This window comes from Accipiter gentilis, chromosome 26, assembly GCF_929443795.1.
Source record: "Accipiter gentilis chromosome 26, bAccGen1.1, whole genome shotgun sequence".
Lineage (NCBI taxonomy): Eukaryota > Metazoa > Chordata > Aves > Accipitriformes > Accipitridae > Astur > Astur gentilis.
Genome location: NC_064905.1, coordinates 18,864,004 through 18,878,905, shown reverse-complemented (window position 1 = coordinate 18,878,905; position 14,902 = coordinate 18,864,004). Strand labels below are relative to the sequence as shown.

General features: G+C 44.9%; 1 protein-coding gene across 1 annotated transcript; it reads right to left on the bottom strand.

Annotated features, from left to right (window-relative positions):
- Positions 1 to 2,775: 2,775 nt before the first annotated feature.
- On the bottom strand, positions 2,776 to 4,912 carry SMIM32 (small integral membrane protein 32). The gene has a single exon (XM_049829962.1). The coding sequence runs from the start codon at positions 4,194 to 4,196 to the stop codon at positions 3,876 to 3,878; it is 321 nt and encodes a 106-aa protein (XP_049685919.1). The 5' UTR covers positions 4,197 to 4,912; the 3' UTR covers positions 2,776 to 3,875.
- Between the last annotated feature and the right edge of the window lie 9,990 nt (positions 4,913 to 14,902).

Here is a 14,902-nt window from a genome sequence, read left to right as displayed (position 1 = left end):
AAAAACTTGCAGAGATGTGGCAGTGTGTGTAACTTGCTGCCTGGGAGACTTTCTGTATGGATTAATGGATTTAACCCAAACTTCTTTGCTTATACCTGTAGTTTCTGTATTTGCTCAGGGTCTTGTGAGTTAAGGCTTGGAAGAAACAACCTCCTAAAGCCAAATGTGCTGTGAACACAATCCAACTGTGTCTTCCTTTCATCTTCTCAGTCTGATGTACCTGCCAGTGTTTCAAATATTCCGAATACCACGTAGATAAAGCTCCTGGCTCTCAAAAGTTTTAGGAGAACAAGGACTGTGGTCAGAGAAGCATTCAGGGAGGGACAGAAAAAACTCGGGAGGAACGTAACTAAACCCTGGCTCTTGTTAGTACTCACTAATGGCTTTATGTAAGTCCCCTTTTCTCTTTCTTAATTGAAGCTGAGTTGCGAGGAGTCTTCATCTTGGTGATTCCTGTTTTGAAGTGGTGTCCTGGATAAGGGCTTTTCATTTCTTTTGAAGATGCTGCTAAAAGAAAACTCGTTAGAGCAAGTGCAGTTACAAATTGCTGTGGCTCTTGTGGTTTGACACGGGTTTGGAGAACGTGATCATGCAATGCAGTTTTGCTTTTCGTTTTGCCGTGCGGCACCTGTGTATTTACCAGACTGTGATCTCCCAAATAGACATGAAATATTCAGCTTTTGGGGTTTATTCTTTGCCTTTTGCCTTGCTGTCTAGTTTGACAGACTTGCCAGTCCTACAGGTGAGTCCTTTCCAGGCATCAGTTGTGATGGCCGTGTGGCATGGTGTGTAGAAAACGCTCAGCTCCTGGTTTTTGCTTGGAGGAAGGGGAAATGCAGGAGGGTGAATACCCATAGAAAAGCCCACCACAGCCCACCTACAGGTAGGAAATGCAAGAAGAAAGATGGGTCCTGCTGGGTGCCTGAAATGTTAACAAACCCGGTGTTCAGGCAGTGCAATGGGATGAGTGAGCTCCCAGTTTTGGGGTGCTCTTGCCGAGGAGGATCGCACTGGTGGCACCTGCCGGGTTACTCGGTACCAGCGCTGCGGCAAACTCCCCGCGGCTCGGGCAGCTGGGTTCAAAGCCGTCCGTGGACTAAGAGATTAAAGCCAACAGACTGAAATATAACAATAATAATGACCTGTCGGAAGGGTGCCGTCAGATGCGAAAGGTCGCACTGCTTCCAGATGGAAGGGATAAGTTGTTTCCCTGGCCCAGAGGAAGAAGAGTTAAAACCTTATTTAACATGCAGGTCCTGATTCAGCAGAGCACATAGCCGTGTATTTTAAGTATACGGATGCTCTCCAAAGCGTTACGGGAACTACTCATCTTTCGAAAGCAAAGCATATAATTAAGAGCTTCTCTGAACTGGGGCCACCCTGCTTCTCACAACATCGTGTCCCAGATTTCTGGTGTTTCGCTCGTCCTTCGTGTTTTAGCGTATCGACCTCCAGTCTGCCTTGAAGAGAAGCCGTCAGGCAGGAGGCTGCTGCAGGGCTGCGAGTGTCGAGAGGCTTTTTTGAAAGGCACATTGAGAAAGTGGGCTTTGCTTGTAAAGACACAGTGAATGGTGTATTTGTGTCAGGGGCAGGAGTGTGAATGGCAGAAGGTGAGGGGAAGGGATGGAGTACGCATCTGGGAGCCCATGTGTGTTATGCACTTAATAAACAGTTACAACAAGTGAGTAAATGCCCGTCGGTCCCTCTCTGGCATGCCTGTGGTTGGGAAGTGGATTTTATGGTCAGCTTGAATTTTGGGCCTGGTGAAAGAGAATATACCAGATGTTTTCTTATACGTATGTTTCATACATTGATTAAAATGTCATTAATAGAACTTTCTTCTGCAATAGAAATGATTCGGGGTATTGATGAGAGCAACGCAGGGCATGCGTAAAAGCTTTCCCGGTAAATCAGCTAGCACTCTAAGCGTGACAGGTTCTTCTGGGCTATTACTCCAACTATCAGGCTGTGGAGAAAAACAGGATTATTCTGAGGTTCTTGAATATTTAAATAGAGTACAGTAGGGTGCAATGCAACATGTGCTTTATCGGGTTCTGAGGCTTTTGCCAGCAGAAATTCTTAGACCAAACTCATCATGGCTGATAGCTGAAAACAAGCTGTCATTACTTAAAAATAAATAAGAAATGTCTGATTTGATAAAACTTGATTTATTCAAAAAGGGCTGAGATAAACACACTTGAATTTAATCTCGCTTTCTACATTAGAGTAATTACTTGAAATTACACCAGTTAAATTTGGTTCAGAGGAGATGAAAATTGGCCACCTATCGAGGAATAAAATATTTAAGCCTGTTATATAGTAGTTCAACTTACTGGAGCATAATAAAACATGGTAACCAAGACAATGACATGGAAGTGTTATCAACTGTGCAGTTTCTGTGTAAAAAAACAACTTGCAAACAGGCTCCTTGTATATACACGTTTTGTCTGTGTGCTCAAGTGCAAGCCTGTATGTGCGCGTAGTTGCATTGTAAAATCTCCTTGTTTGGATTAAATAAATTAGGTACATACATACACACAGCACCTCTGCTGTACTCCGCATGTTAAGAACGGATTTAGGGGCACAGCATCTGACACGACTTGAACCCCGTTCTTCTGATAGATAATCCACTAGCAAAAAACTGGAGCTAAAATAGGGTTTAGGACTCTGTTTCTGGATAGCTGAAATTCAGTTGTAAGCTGAGCCACTGGGGTCAAAAAAAAAAAGCAAGCCCTTTGCCCACTGTTTGTGGGAAACACAAATACTGTTCTGGGGTTCATGCAGTTTGATCTGGAATTGTGCTATAACTGCAAGTTTACTAGAAATCGGCATCTATAAAATAGCATGTCAGCTAACAAGGTTCAGCAGAAGCTTTTGGAACAAAATCAGATAGCTAAGAATTGAAAGTGGTGGGTTTTGCCGGTGATCAGTGTTGAATCAAGCTGTTGCCGTATTGACAAAGCATGCTTCTAATTGTGCTAGATTTGTATAAAGAGCAAGGAGTGGGGATACTGTGCATTAAAGCAACTGTTCCTATAAAACTGTAGTTTATGGCTTTCAGAAGTTACCTACTTTTTGTACTGAACTCGGACCACTCTGCTCTCCCCTTTCATTAGTTTACATTCTATTAATGATATTTATTTTCTCTCCTTCCTTCTCCCCATCCTGATTATTTTGGTTTTATGCTGTGGTGAATAATTTCCTTTGTAATTCAAGAAAGTTGAAAACAAATTCCTTAGGTATATAGTGTTTCACATAACCGGTAACTTAAAACCTGATTGACGATGCAGGAAACTATCAAAAACACCCTTAACAGAATCACAATCAAAAGTCTAAATAAACATATTTTCGTTTTCTCCTCCTGCCTGGCAGGACTCCCACTGCATTACCACGCAGTTTCATCAGCAGTTGAGAGAAATGGGTCTGAAAAGTAAACTCATATCCTCAGCGTGGAGCTGTTAGGTAAATATACTGTGTTTTTTACATTTGATGCTATGGTTTCATAAACACGGGTAACAAGCTCCACCAGATGCCCAAATCAGAGACTGTTGTTAATGCAAATATCCTTGTATGGACACTGAATGGGTGGATGATGACATTTGCATACATATAGAGCTTAATCTGGAATCATGGGGCAATTTTTTGCATAAAACTGTATAAATTTGCTAAAGCATTCTCTCTTCAGTTCATAACAGAGCTTTTTATTTACAGCTATTCCTATTTGCGTACAGCGTATTTTTCAGCAATCTTTTCCTGCGATGCAGGCTATTACTCTAAAGAGGGTCACATCCATTCACTGACACATGGCAATAACGCCTTATTGCACAGGGTTTCTGGTGCCTGCTACTGTCGTAAGACAAAGTTGCTCTCTAGTGTCAGACAGCTTGTGTCCTCCACGGGCTCCTCGCTTCTCTGAGCGATCTGTCATAAGGAAGAGTAGCAAAAAAAGAATTTTTCAGCTGGCAGTTTATGAAGAGCACAATGAGCGTCACAGTCAAGAGCAGAAAGAAAAACAGAATGATGTAAGTCACCAGGTCTGGCTTATTTATTTCCCCTTCTTTTAACACCCTGGCTGTCGACATGTAAAAAGCGGAGGAGCTCACGGGTCTCGGTGTGCCGCTCAGGTAGGGCGTGTTGGTCTGAATGATAAGGTGAGCTTCAGTGGTACCGGTTGAATTTAGCAATTCGCTATACATGTTCTTGCTTAAATTTCCTCCACGGCAGAAGTAAAGCAGGAGAGCAAACGCAGTCAGTCTTTGGCATAGGAAAGAAATAACGTTCCTGCTTGTAAAAGGCTGACAACCAGCCGCATTTTGTGTAAAGGCAAATTAATTCACTCGCATGGCTCAGTGACTTTCTCTTAAATCTTCTTGGCTCGTATTTACAGCATTAATCCACAAATATTAATCAAAAATGATACAGGTACCTCGTGTCTTGGCCCTTGTTGCCCCAGCACACCTCTTTTGGGGAAATGCGCTGGATCATCTGCTGGTCAGCTGGGATGGGCTGGGAGCTCCGGGAGTCTGCTGGGAGCCCTGTTCCACCAGTATGGGAAAAGACTCTGCCTGACCCAGCTCCGGTGCCGGCAGCCGGGCAGAGACGACCCAAGGCTCTGGCTGGCAGCGCTCACTGTCCGCGAAGGGAAGGCACGACGGATTTCCAGCTGATTTTCCAAAGTGGGATGCACACAAATTCGGGGTTCAGTGGCATCCGTGGGGAGAAGCAGCTGCTGCTTCGAGATCTTGCTGGATTTGCCGTCGGGAGGCTCCGTGCTCTTGAAATCCCGGTGCTGTGAAGCGTTAGTTGACTTTCTTAATCCCAGTTAAAGGCGCGCTGTGGAGCCGGTGTTAAGAGGCTGAGCTTTCTGCTTGAGCTTTCCACGCACTCTTTTTGATTGCTTTGAGAAAAATAAATGAAAAAAAAAACCAACCCACTGTCCTTTGTTTAAAAAAGAAACACCAAAAAAGCCTCCCTGTAAGGGGGTGTTAGTTCTTTGGCAACCTCCTCTGTGTCCTCGGCTCAGCTGAGCTGTGAGGTGGGACTGTGCAGGGTTGTGTCAAACATGACTTTCCCCCCCCCCCCCAGCAGAAGCTGCACCGCAGCATCACTCGCTACCGTGGGAAGGGGAGAACTGCGTGGTGGTGCCGACCGGCTCTGCAGCCCGTGGTGCATCTGGCAGTGACACGATGCTAAAAGGGAAGAGATCTTCTGATAAATCCCCGTGAGTGCCTGAGGCTCTGGCTAGAGGTTTTGAGCTGGGGGGGAGGGTAGCAGAGAATGGGACAAAAAGAAGAAAATTCCCTCAAAACCTTTCTTTCTTCTTCAGACCTTCATTGTTAAAATCTAGAGTAATCAGAAAATGTCCTTTTTTTTTTTTTTTTTTTCTTCTTCCCCCCCCTCCTTCTATATGAACCTCGGTACCCTCTCTAGCCTGACAATTAGCATGTTAATTTTTTTTTTCCCCATCAAATTGCTTTTATGCTGCTATTAGCTGCTGGCTGCTTGCCAGCTCGCTCTCGCAATCTCTCGCTCCCATGCATCAGATAAGCGCCCTTCATACTTTTAACGCATTGCAACTTGAAAAAGGGGCCGGGGGCAGAGCTGGGGGCGAGAGGAGCGAGAAAGAGAGGAGCACTTGGTAATTGGGCAGAGAAAAGGGTGAAACACCTTCTCCAGTCCCAGGGTGCTGATCCAAGCAAACGCTAAAGCTGCTTATGATGAGATATTGCAGCCGATGGTCCTGGGTGGTTATATGTTTCACTTAGCATAATAAATGTTTCTGCTGGGAGAAGGGGAATGAAGAGAGGAGAAATCTTCCCATCAGTTAGATTTAAATAAAATAAAATGTCTTTGTTAGAGGGCAACACCTTCCGAGGCCCTGGTCAGCGTGTTCCTGATCCCCTGCCAAGCTCCAGGTGCTCCAGTTCAACCCCTTGTGCCTCCAGCAGCTTTGCTGGGATGGTTGGAGGCTGTCGCATCCCTGTCCCCATCCTTCTGCATCTGTCCCCAGAAGAACCACTACCTGCGTGTTTACCTCCAAGTCTGGGAGACCTTTTGAATTCACAAGATCTTCCTCTAAGGCTCGCCTGAGTTTTGTTTCTCTTCTCTTCCCTCTCCCCCCCCTTTTTTTGCAGCCCAAGCGAGCCGACTCTTCCACATGCAGCTCTCCAGGATGGCTGGGGGGGTCTTTCCCTGCCTGTACCTCACACTCCTCCTGGGGACACGTCTCCTGCCTGCAGAGCCACAGTAGTTACACCTATTTACTCTGTGCGGGTTCAAAGAACAGAACATCGAGGCAGGCAGCCAGCGTGGGGGCTGGAAAAATCAACAGAGTCATAAAAAAAGCTGATCTAGTTTGCAACTGGTTTACCTACCATGTCTCCTTGAAATCGAAGCATTTGTGAGCAGCACAACGACACGGATGTCTGGAAGGCTGGATGTCTTCCCAGGACCGTCCCGTCTTCAGCTTTCTCCTCCCTGAGCTGTTTTTGAGTTTAACCAAACTTTGCATCCTTTTTCATTTATTTACTTTATTGTTTTTATTAGTCTGTAGGAAAAGCAGGAAGGCATCTGGGGGCTGAGTCCTATAAATAGCATGGACAGTCTTGATGTTTCACATGCTTTAGCAAAAAGTTTGTGATAAACAGCTTCTCTGCAAATGTTACCGACTCTGTGGGGGGCGGGGAATACTACAAAGGATGCACATGAATTTTGTAGTCGTGAGTGCACTTTCTCCCTGCACATAAGGGCATTTTTGGCAGCCCTGTGACATTCCACTTGATGGCTCTGAGTCAGACTGGGCAGAGGTAGGAGAAGGGCTCTGCCCGATGGCTCCTCCGTGGCCGTGGGCTCGTCTTCCCCGTCCCTTCCTTCCTCGAGCCCATGGGGAGCGTTCCCCTGAGCCATCGGAGATGGGGATGGGACAATCCCGTCCATGGGAGAGTCCCCTCGCTGCTGGGAGGGGACCACCGGGCTGTGTGCTCTGCCAGGTCAGCGTCTCCGTACCACCTCTGCAAACGCGGGGTGTCCCCTCGGAGCCTCCTTTTTCCACCCCTGTTCTCATGCAGGTTGCAGGCAGACCCAGAGCTGGAACCTTGATTTATTTTTTTCCCCTTTTACTCCTGCAAAATATTCACTCTCATTCTTGGAAGATTTGTTTTCTGCCCTGAAGATACAGTAGTTCTGCTCTAGCGGTTGAGGACCGTTGCTAATGGTCACGGTCCAACTACCTGGCACTGGGATAAATCCTCTGGGTGTTTTACAAGTGCCCTGTGTGCACGCAGGCTCAGGGGTGCACTGAACTCCTCCTGCTTTTTGCCTGGCTGGCTGAAGCTGATAGAGAAACTGATGAGAAGCCCTGGGAGTAAATCCTGTTTTCTGCAGCACTGTATTCAGGCTTCATCTTAAAAAAGCTAAATTGTCATAAATAATACCTGGATCGCAAAAGAAAGAGCTGATCCTTTCCCTTTGTTCTCCTTAATTTGGAAGAGCACTTAAAATCTTTAGTTCCTTGTAATTTTTCCTCATTAACTTATTTAGTAGCTTTGCTGTTATTGTTTCTTGTTTTCTTTTATTTTTTTCTTCCCCCCCCCCCCCCCCCCCCCCAAGGTTTCCAGTATTTAATGACTTGTTTCGTTAGTTTTTTTAATGTGCACCGGCAATGGTGCTGCAAGGACAAACACGGAGCCCCTGACACAGGCTGGAGTTTAACAATAATAAACCTTTGAGTGTTGCAACTTCCTGACGCATGTGGAAGCTGGGTCAGCATCGCTGGTCCTGGTGGCATCGTGGGGACAATTTTGGGCCCGCAGAGGCTCTCTGCCTGCTCCTATCTCACCCTACCCTATAGGCATATCTTTCTCCCCCCCTCAGCTACATTCAAGAGCGAGAAATTTTGTCTCAGAGCCTCCCAGAGCCCCAGCTGACCCCAAGGAATTTATTGATGCTCACGGTGACTCGGTGGCAGTTCTGGCCTGAGCTTGGTGCAGTCTTGCCATAGTGTGAAATAAATAGCAATATAAACTGTCCAGAGCTGAAAAAAGGAAGAACAGAGGCTGTGACCCTCAGCACCAGTCCGCTGCGGCTCTCCGGGCTGGCAGGGCGATCATATTTGCTTTAACAATCCTTCAGCCAAGCTACCAGCAAATATGATGCAAATCTTAGTGGGTGGGAACCACTCGGGGTTCAGCCGCGCTGTGAAAGGCTGGAGCCTTTCCCCATTTCCAGACTGGTAAATAATGCATGATCTCTCTCTTACATGCTTACGCAACCCCTACCATGATAAATATCAACCGAGGGAAATGAAAGTGGAAAGAAACATTATCTTTCTCAGTAATGCAACCATTTACAATCTGCGTTACGATCCTTCTGCTCTTAGGAGTGAGCGGCAGTTGGGGGGATGTTTCTATTAGCAGACCAGAATGCAACAAATCACGGGCTGTAACTTTCCAGTGCCGCATAAAAGCAGCCTTAAAACCATATAAAGGGAAGAAAATAAAAATAATATACAGAGATGTTTTCCTTTTTTTAATCACTGCAAAGGAAAATACTTATTTCCAGGTGCCTGAGAATCAGATATTGAGGACCATATTTTCAAATGCAGGGCCATAACACTAAGCACTAGACACCTAACCTGGGGATCTGCCTGTGGTGCTTAAATATGGCGCTGGATGCCTGAAGAAATTGGCCCAATTGCAGAGACGTCTTGGAAATATTTTGTTTCAAAAGAGCTTGTGTGTGCTATTTAAAACTAACTTCTAACATTAGGTTTCTTGGGGCACGTTTGCACCAGCTGAGGCAGTAGCATTTAGAAAGTTTCCAGAGAAGTCTGTGAAAAGGGGAGCTTGTGTGCAAAATGCAATCAGGGCTGCGTCCAAACCCTCTGTTATTCGTTGGGTTGCGAGGAGCATCATGATTCGCCAAGGCGCGCTCCATCGGAGGATGGGCAATAAGGATCCCGTACCTCCTGCCACCCAGGTAAGCTTTGCCACTGCTCAAGTGGGTGTAGGGAGATGAATCTGGCTGTTTGGTGAACGGTGGCAGCATCCCAGCCTCCCATCACCAGCCCAGCATATTGCAGCAGCCTGACAGAGCTTCAAGGGCGTTTTGCAGTGCCCCTTTTTCTCTTTGCAATAGCTTGCTTGGCGTATACAGAAGGGAAAGCACAACCTGACAGAGTTTCATGCAGCCAGGAGCGTGTGGGTGGGCAGCCAGTGATGCTCCAGGGGATGCAGCAGCAGTACGTCCATGCACGTAGAACATGAGCAGGAGAGCGTTTTGGAAGTAAAAGCAAAAGGTGTAATGGTAGAGAAAGGTTGTCTTTGGTACCTCCTTTACACTTAAACTGATTTCTAGTCATGAGGCACCAGTTTGTGAGCTGAGCTGGGTGCGAAAGGGGATGCAGACGCTGTGCTGGGATTTGTGAGAGCCCAGCTCTGGGCAGGAGAAAGACTTTGCCCAGGTCATCAGATGTGTGTCAGCTCAGTCGGGCTCCTGCTCTGGGGGCTTGTGACCGTATTAGTCCTGTCGCTGCAGCACGACGGTGCTCCCTGGGGCCGGTTCCTGGTCCAGCCTGTCGCTTCCCAGGGAGATGTGCCCAAGAACAGGTATGTGCATTAATAGGGCTATGTGCTGTAGGCAGCCTCTGTATTCCCAGCGTTTAACCCCAATTATCAGGGGTTGAATTTTAGTTAAGAAAAGAAGGGATGAAATGTTACCACTCACTCTGAGGTTTTAGTTTTGAATACGTTTTGCTTTTGATGCTAGCAATCCCTTTCCAACCTGCAATATGAATAAAAGGCGATGTCTGTCCCATCCTGAATACGCTCCCTGGGGACCAGAAGTGGATTTGGGGAGGCTGTGGGGAATAGTGCTTTTCATCTCCCTCCTATTCATGTCTCTTCTCAAAGGGAATAAAATGAGTCTTTCTCCAGGCTGCTGCACAAAACACATCCTACCTGTATATATATAATCCTCCTCCTGCCTGTTCCACTGGTATGCTGTAAAACTTCACGTTTAACCATAGTATTATCTTCATTGTAGGGAATTCAGATCAGGAGGGGCTGGGGGGGTGCCCATCATCTTTTGAGAAAGTGTTAAACTCTCAGCTAGCAATCCTCCTCCTCTGGCATTTCCCTGCTTCTCCCTACCTTAATTTTGCCAGCATTAGGTGTTTGGGGTGAGACAAGGATTGTCTGGGAAGCTTCATAGATCATCACAGGGTTCTTTTATTAGCGGAGCCTGTCTTCATTCATGGCTTCTTGCTTGTACAACTCACCTGTCTGGTGTCAGAATTTTTTCCTCCTTTCTTGCAGGTGTCTGGGCATGGTCTGTCAGTGATGGGAAGCTGTGGCTGTGTGTGTCAGACGGCAGATGACAGGTTGGGTAGACAGGGTTCCTCTTTCTTCTCTGGTTATTGATTTTTGCCTTTTTTTTTTTTTTTTTAAGGTCCATATTGATTTTAAATTTTGAGGGGAGTCAACACCAAGGAATGACGGTGAGTTATTAAACCTAGGTGATGCCCTAGACATACACAGGGAAGTGTCTTTGATGGACCAGGGGCACCCTGCCTCGCTGCATGCGAGCCAAGCCTGGATAGCTCTCTGATCAGCTTCTGTGCCACAAGATGTCTATTTTGCAACCCCCTTCCCAGTTTGAAAAATGGACTCGATAATACTTCCTTACCCTGTAGGATCCAGACGGTTAATTACTGAAGGTGGCAAGGTGCTCTGATGCCATAAAAAAGACTAAAGATCCATCTGAAACAGGGTGAAAGAGGGAGATGAACCCTGGGAGTGACGGAGCTGAAATCTGAATAGGTATTGACACTCTCTGGCAAGTTAAACCTTCGTCCCGTTGCTCTAACACAGCTCCTCTGCCCCAGCCAGGCAATCCTCGCCTCCCAGCAGCATTAGGGTTTGCTGCTTCCCTGCTTACGTGCGTTAATAAAGCAAATGGGTTGCTCGAGGTTGGCTATTTATTTATTATTGGTCTTGGCGTGAGCTCAGCCTGCTTGCAGTGTTAGCCCAGAGAAACAATGATCATGGAAATGGGGCTGACTCGCAGGTTTTTGGGTGCCCCTCGGTGATAGGAACAGCAGATCGGGTTAGTGAGGGAGCAGCATATCACCCTTCTCAGACTAGGCATAAACTTCAGAGTTTTAGATAAACTTTACTTTGGGAAGTACCAAACTCTCGCTGTGGCTGGCTACCGCTTTAAGGCGTATTTGCATCTATGACTGCAAAAAAAATGAAAGGAAAATTGAACACCGTGTTCCTCAGCAGGCCAGGGAACTGGGGAGTTTAATTGTTTGTGTGCTGCTTGATAAAGAAAAACACTTTTATGATTTCTAATTTGTCATTCATAACAGTCTGACTCAACGAATCACATTGCTCGTTGTTTTTAACAGAAAGGTCTGTTTGGTGTTAAGATAGAAACCTTCTGTGAAACACACGGAGCATCTCTGGAAGCGCGTGGCCTGCCTGTGGCAGGGGACGGTCGATCCTCAGCAGAGCCAAGGTTTCCATCAGCTGAACTCTTGTCTCCCGAACTGAAGTTATCTGTAGGATGGCAGAACAAAAGGATTTGTTTCCATTTGTTCGGATTAAATCCTTCATTAAGAAAAAACACCTCTTCCCTTTCTTCTGCTCTCCCAAATCATCTGCAAATGCAGAAAGACAAGGTAAAGTTGTAGTTTCAATTCTTACAGCAGAGCTGATCTGAAAGATTTGCACTGTTCACTAAACATATTTACCCAAAAAGGGGGAAAAAAGGCTCATAGACCTGTACCTCAGGTTTCTGTGCCTGTTTATTCCTTCTTCTGTGGTGGAGTCTGAATCCTGGAGAAGGATTTGTTATATATTATCAGCACTCTATATTTAGGCTCCTTTTAATTATCGAAGTGACTATGTGATGTCGCTGCCTGGAGCAGACCCAGCCTTGAATCAGATGAAATCAGTCAATTTTTCTCGTATTCCACACTCGTAAGGCTCCCTATAAACCCAGGAGCACCCTCTCCTTGCTTCTATGTGAGGTTACTGGTCAGGCCATTATGGAAAGCAAGGTTTGCTTTAGGTTATTTGTGTGTTTGTATAAGCTAGAAGAAAGAGGAGAGCCCAGCTGCCGGGCAGAGATGGGAAAAGAGATCTGTGAGTGGCAAGCCCGGCCATCAACGGCTGCTGGAGGGGAAACGGCTCTTACTCATCTTCTTGGTTCTCCTGTTAGTGTGGCTTAACCTTGTAAGTCTTCTTCGCCCTCTGCATTAACTCTGATGGCTCCACGTCTTTGGCTCTCATCGCCTAAGACTGTAATTATTAGTAGGCAAGGCAAGGTAGCTGCCCACGGTTGCCCGATGGGATGGGACTGCGGCGTGCTGGAAGAGCCGTTGCTTTGGGAAGCCTTGGAGATGTGCTCCATCCTGGGGGGGTGGCTCGTCTGTGCGTAGGCATCGTCCTGGTGGTCACTGGCCACCACCCAGGGAAGCTGTGAAATGCCCTCAGTCAGGAAAGATGGTCTGAACCCCGTGCTTATTAAATAAACTTTGAAAGACAATCTGTCGGCGTGTGACGAGGGTTATTTTAATAATCTCAAATCTTATTGCTTCTGGAATATCTGCTCCTTCATGGAGCACACAAATTGGTTTTAATTGCATTGCCATAACTTCATGGAAATAAATTTGAAAAGCTCAAAAACCCCAGTATCAGTTAGGATAACAATGCTATCTTTTTCACATCTATAACAGTGCTCATAAAAGGAAAACTGCATGGAATATAAAGCCAGTAGGAATACCTCAAATCTCAGCCCCCTGAAATATTTGCAACTAATGCCCCCCCTCACTTAGTGAAATAAAACTTCACCTGACTTTTAACTTTGCAGAGGAAAGCAGTGTTATCAAGTGCTGTTTCTTTTTGAGGTGATGCAAGAAAATGTCGTTACTCTGTCATGTTCCTTGCTTAGATAGAGGCAAATACATTCCCGCTGTATTTTAATTAGTTCTGAACCTATGCTGGTGAGAAATAGAGTACGGCATTGATATTAAAATTCATGCTTTATAATCCGTAGTTAGTACGGTGTCTGAGAACAGCAAGCTAAAGGACTTTTAACTTTGGTTAATAGTGGAATTATCTAACTCTTGCTATCATTTAACCCATTGCTAGTTTTTTTCAGTAAAGAGAAATGTTGTCATAAAGAGAAATCGTTATGTTGAGATCTTAAAGAGAAAGGTTGTGATCCTTCTCAAAGGCTACATCAAGCCAGCCATTAATTATGAATACTCATTAATTATGTTAGATTGTCTGGCATAAAATCTCTTTAACTGAACTTTTGAGCTGACCTTCAGTAGGGCAATTTTGACAAATATGGAAGGGACTGTCCTTTTTAAAACGCTGGGGTTTTCTCTCTCGTGGCATCTGTATTTAAAATTAAGACAAATGGCTAATAAAGTTAAGAAATTCATTCTTTAGAAGATCAAAGTCATAAAATTCTGTTAATTCCCTTTGAGACAAAACTACGAATTAGAGCTATGAGATTTTTCCCTGTAACTTTTTGTTGCATTTTAAAACTCTCTAATTGTTCCCCAAGACAGTCTTCTGTTGTATTTTACTGCACAATAATTTGCTGAAGTGTCAGGAACCTAAAAAAAATCTCTAGGACAAAACCTGCAATGTATTCTTCTTAATATATATTCTTTTTAAGAACCAGAGCAACACCCTATTGCTCCTTAATAAAACCCAGGACAGGCTGTTTGGTTTAACAGAGCGCTCTGCTGGTGTTAGAGTACACAAAATCCACCTTCATAGAAATAGGGGGATAAATCTTGGTATTTTTGTTTAGTGTTTATACTTCTGGTCTTCTCCGCTCTGACCTGCTTTGGTCCTCTCTTTTTGTCATTCGAGACTCTTTGCTGAATATTTATAGGGTAAAATTCAGCTGAATTTCTTAAAATCAGCCTTCCCAAGTGTATTCTTGTGTCCCCATCCTTTTTTTAGGGAATTCTGGTGAGTAGGGAGGGCCAAAGATGTTTGGCTGTTGAACCTCGGGAGCGCAGGTAACTCGTGTGCACAGCCAGCCGTAACTGCACGGCTGCGATACAAAGAAATTTGGCTGTAGTTTTTATTTGGCTTCAACTGGAGTTTTTAACTCTTCCAGTGCCAGGTTATTTCTAGAGCCGCTGCCATTGCTTTGCCCAGTCTAATATTGCAGTTGGCTGCAATAGCGCAGATCTACATGGTGCCCACTCTGTAGCCTGGAGGTGTATATCTTTTCAATTACTGACAAATTTCCACAGAAGTATTTTTCCCTTTGATATTTTAGAAAAATCTCATAGGATGAAAAATGCTGCCTGCATCAATATTTTTAATGGTTATTTAGAGAGCAAAGTGTTTGGATGTACTTGAAAATACCCCTGGGCACCTATTTGCATGTGTAGGTGCCTAAATATCTGAGAAAACTGGCCATCTGGTGTCTCTGGACTTGGATCCTCCGAAAATATGTCGGCTACTGAAACGAAGAGTATTTAGGCACGTACCTCTCTTTTGATGATTTGTTCAACTCTTAATGTCTCTCTCTCTAATGTGCGGAGGAAGAATATACAAAAGACTTTGAAAGACTCTGATACCTTTGTACTGTTGCATGTTTTACAGATAATGTTATGGAAGATTAGCAGGAAAAACCCCATATGTTTTGTACAAGTATTCTGCCCTCCACTTTTAATGTCCCTTAGAACTCTTTATAAAATAATTAATTGCTTACCTGGTGCCTAAATAGTATTGCCAATTACTTCAAAGTCAATTAATTCTGAAATAACTTTGAGCTACCTCAAGCTGCTTCTCCTCCTTAAAGATTTTTTTTTTCTTCCATAATTTTCTAATAGAATTTCAGATTTGATCTTTGAATTTATGTGAAA

Excerpts from the sequence above, each read along its gene's own strand:
- SMIM32 (XM_049829962.1), bottom strand. The coding sequence starts at position 4,196 with ATGTATAGCGAATTGCTAAATTCAACCGGTACCACTGAAGCTCACCTT.